Here is a 4,129-nt window from a genome sequence, read left to right on the forward strand (position 1 = left end):
TTTTCTCAACCTATAAAACATATGTATTCATTTTGGAAAAGAAAAAAACCAGATAATTAAGGAAAAAAAAGAAAATTAAAAGTGCTCAATAATTAGGGCTGGGATTGTGGCTCAGTGGTAGAGCACTTGCCTAGCAGTGGGTGTGACTCTTAGCACCACATACCTATAAATAAGTAAAATAAAAAAATCATCAATAACTAATAAAAATATTTTTTAAAAATGAGCTCAATAATTATACCAATTATACCATAATCACATATAGATTTCATCTATATTATAAATTATAATGTGTGTAAATATGCATGCTGTTAAATGAGATAGTATATCTTTGGCTGCTTTTTAAATTGCTTTATTAACTTTATAAGATGTAATAAATCTTTTCCCATGCAAGTTCATGACACTCCCCTGCTGACTGAGCTTACAGACTAGGTCAAAATGAAATCTCCAATCAGAATATAGCAGAACACCAAAAGGTTCACAATAAAGGGTACAACAAGAAAATACAAGTTTGGAAAGCAGGGGGTTTTGATTATTAACCTGGAGATTCAAGGCATAAGGCAAAACTCATCATGATGATCATGGTGAGGGGGGTCCCCTATAAGAATACGCAGACTGTACCTCAACTGAAGCTCCCTAATTTTCCTCCTTAGCTCTCTCATCTCCTCCATGAACCTTTCCATATCATCTGCATCTCCATCTATCATATCAATGTTATTAGCAATCCTATTGGGCATATCCTCTCCAAAATCCTGAGCAGGTGGAGCCCAAACCCCTCCAATATTTCCTCCAGGTTGCTGGCCTTCACCACCTTCTAAAGGGCGAGCTTCTTCCTCATTTTTTACTGGAGCCTGCTCCTCAACTTTGTTTTCCTGGGGGACATTTTCCATGTTGAAGTTTTTCTTGTTTCTTCTTTCTAGGAGATAACAAACAAGAAGGATTGAATGCTTTATAACAATTCAGAGGTCCTTTTGGCAAAGATTTTGCTGAGACTTCACATACTCTCTAGGGGGTGTTTCCCCATTCCCACCCTGTTTCCCCATTCCCAAAGCCCAAAATTTTCCCTGAAAATTCTTTTCCAGGTTACTATCCAAACACTTAGGATGGGTGGTAGATGCGGGCAGTGGTTCAGAGACTAGGCCTCTGCAAACACAGATGCTGATAAGCCCTCCATGGGAGCCTTAGACCTTGCCCCTCTATTCCTTTCCTCACAAGTCAGACTGGCCATTTTATTCAGATTCTGTTAGATTTCTCTTGCACTTAGGCAGGGTGGGCTGTAAGTCCACCCAATTCTGTTGATCTTTTACCCCTGCACTAGAGAGCCCCAGGCACCCTCCTACCTGTAGGGATCAGAAGCTGCCTCTCTCTCAGCCTTCAAATCTGCTGTGCCAAGGGACCTAAAGACCTGCAGAAAGAAATGCAAACAACATCCAGGATTAACTACTTGATCAAAGGATCCCTACTGGAGACAATAGCTCCATTTTTTATTTGAAGGCTTTCCTAAACAAATCATTTTGTTTCTCCTCCATCCTGTGTCAAGGTTTCTTTTCCGGCCCTGTTGATTCCGGCTATATCAACTTTCTGAAGTCGACTATATACCAAAGACAATTTTTTTTCAAACCATTTTAATCTACTTTAGGCCTCCTTTCTCCACTGTCTCGTCCCACTGTCACTAAATCACCATTTTGTTTCTCCTCCATCCTGTGTCAAGGTTTCTTTTCCGGCCCTGTTGATTCCGGCTATATCAACTTTCTGAAGTGGACTATATACCAAAGACAATTTTTTTTCAAACCATTTTAATCTACTTTAGGCCTCCTTTCTCCACTGTCTCGTCCCACTGTCACTAAATCACCATTTCCTGGACACACATGAATAACTTGTGGAGCAGGAGAGTCAGAAGAGTTTGCTGGGTGAAGACGTAGTTTATTTAAAAAAAAAAAAAATCAATCTTTTCATTCATTCCCCAGTCTCCCATAAGACTCACTGCCTACTTTCCAGTTCACCCCGCTCCCATGCCCACCATTTTATGCATCAAGATGGACGATGGGTAAAGAGGTGTGTGGGCACTGCAAACCAGGACCCGCTGCGGTCTCAGCGATTTCATTCTTTGCCCAAGCAGTGCATATGCTTACGCGAACCTGCAGGGACCAGAAACAGTTTCTAGCTCCCCGCCTCTATCCTTGGGACAGAAGCTTGCTTGCAACCGCAGCCTCTGCAATAAGGGACCTCTTTCACAGTCCTAATTCCTGTCCCTCTTCTCTGTAGCAACTCCCCTCCCCGGCCCCCGTAGCCCACAATTTCCGGTTCTAAATGTACGAAGGGTGAACAAAAGATCCTGGGAACCATGGTCTGGAACGGTGGCAGGGTCCGCTCTGCCCACCTTCTGGTTACCGGCTCCCCCGACCATGGCCCTGCAGAAATCAGGCCCTTTTCCACGCGGTACCCTTCCCGGTTTTCCACTACCTTCAAACAGTGCCTGATAGCCCACCTCTTAGAAGATCCCAACTGGTACCCATTTTTAACCCCGGGACTCTCTTGAGCCCCTCCCCCCGGACAAGCACCGAATAGGTGAGCCTCAAGAATGAGACAGAATCCAGTCCTGGATCTGCTCTGGTCACTGCCCTTTTCCACCCCAACTCCAGGCTGCTCCCACCAACCTACCAAATCAGGGTCAGCTTCTACTACTTTCCTCCTTCTCTGGGCAAAACTGTTCGCCCGCTTCAGAGAGCACCGCCACAGAAGACTACCAAGACCGCAACTGGGAGGAGAGACTAATCCACCCTGGGTCTGGAAGGGGCCACGTCACTGTGAGCTCAGATTCCCAATTACCATTCACACCTGCAGTGCGGCAGAAGGGTGGGGGTGGGAGCGTGGGCGGAGCGACCTTTCTCCTCATTACTGCCTTATCTACCAAAGCTTTTCTACCCATCCCTCTATTTACTTTTCCTATTTAGAAATACACGAGATTGATGTGTCGTAATATTTTGTAGCGTGCATTCTCCTTGCCGTGATTTCTGTTGGACTTTTAAAAGAATATCTTTTTCCTCTTCTATGCCCACAATTAAAGCCCCGAATTAACCCTAACAATCTTGTTGGTCTGATTCCAGATTGGAATTGGGCGGGGATGAGGTGGAGGGGGAGGGAGAAAGAAGCTAGGAAGTCTGGAAAATAGGTAGGAAGCGCATTTTTAAAAATTTTTACCTTTCTGTTTGTTTAAATTGGGTGGTTGTTTCAGGTGTGTTTCTGATCAGCTCAGTGGGAATTCATTTCTTGATGTTATAATTAGACAATACAATTATTTTCAGTTGAAAAAATAGAATTCAAGTTGTAAAAACATAACAACCTGTTTCTGCTGCTGAATCATATTACAAACATGGACCTTCTGGACAGCAATCCACCTCCCCTCTAAGGATTTTGATATACAAACCTAAACTGATGGTTCTCCTTGTGAAGGGTCCCTGTCTGTAGGTCCTTCCATAAGATGATGCACAGTCTTGCGGGTGGATTTTCAGATCTTGAGAGCATGTGGCAAATGTAGTTCTCCGCTGAATTGTATTACTATAACTTTAGCCTTGCCTTTAAGGTAGAACACTAGTGATGTCTTCCAACAATTTGTAACAATATTTGGGAAAGTTAACACAGACATTGTGAGAAGCTACACAATGTTCAAACAATATTGTACCAGGATAAATATAGAACAAATGAACTAGAAGAGAAAACCAGAATTATCCCAGTTAGTGATGGGAAACTGGAGTGTATGTTTACAGTCATTTCTTGGTAGATATTACCCTGGGGGTGGTAAAATCTCTAGCACTTCAACACTGTCCTAAGCCCAAGCTGAGCAAGCTCCAAAGGTACCTACAAAAGCCCTCTGGAAAATTAGAAAATATAGGTAAGATAGAAGTGATCAGTTTTATTTCTGCCCCAAGAAACAGACTATTCACAATTTAAATCAGTCCAAATATTTCCCATCAAAACAAAGATAATACACATCCATCCTATCCCATATTTATGGAAATTTGAGCTCTTTGTAGTTTTCACTAATAAATACAATGTTGACTGGATTTTTTTTTACATAGAATTTTGTTAATAACATCAGGGTTTAAAATTCCTCAAACTGTCATTTCTGTTT

At 42.4% G+C, this 4,129-nt stretch overlaps 1 protein-coding gene across 1 annotated transcript; it reads right to left on the reverse strand.

Annotated features, from left to right (window-relative positions):
• Positions 1–333: 333 nt before the first annotated feature.
• Positions 334–2,815, reverse strand: Bex5 (brain expressed X-linked 5). The gene is made up of 3 exons (XM_046425366.2): positions 2,659–2,815; positions 1,338–1,402; positions 334–913 (listed from the first exon to the last, which is right to left on the reverse strand). The coding sequence occupies exon 3, from the start codon at positions 885–887 to the stop codon at positions 546–548; it is 342 nt and encodes a 113-aa protein (XP_046281322.1). The 5' UTR covers positions 888–913; positions 1,338–1,402; positions 2,659–2,815; the 3' UTR covers positions 334–545.
• Between the last annotated feature and the right edge of the window lie 1,314 nt (positions 2,816–4,129).

The sequence above is a fragment of the Marmota monax genome, unplaced genomic scaffold (genome assembly GCF_021218885.2).
Source record: "Marmota monax isolate L192 unplaced genomic scaffold, Marmota_monax_Labrador192_F-V1.1 WCK01_AAM20220418_F8-fsc00176, whole genome shotgun sequence".
In the NCBI taxonomy this organism is placed as follows: domain Eukaryota; kingdom Metazoa; phylum Chordata; class Mammalia; order Rodentia; family Sciuridae; genus Marmota; species Marmota monax.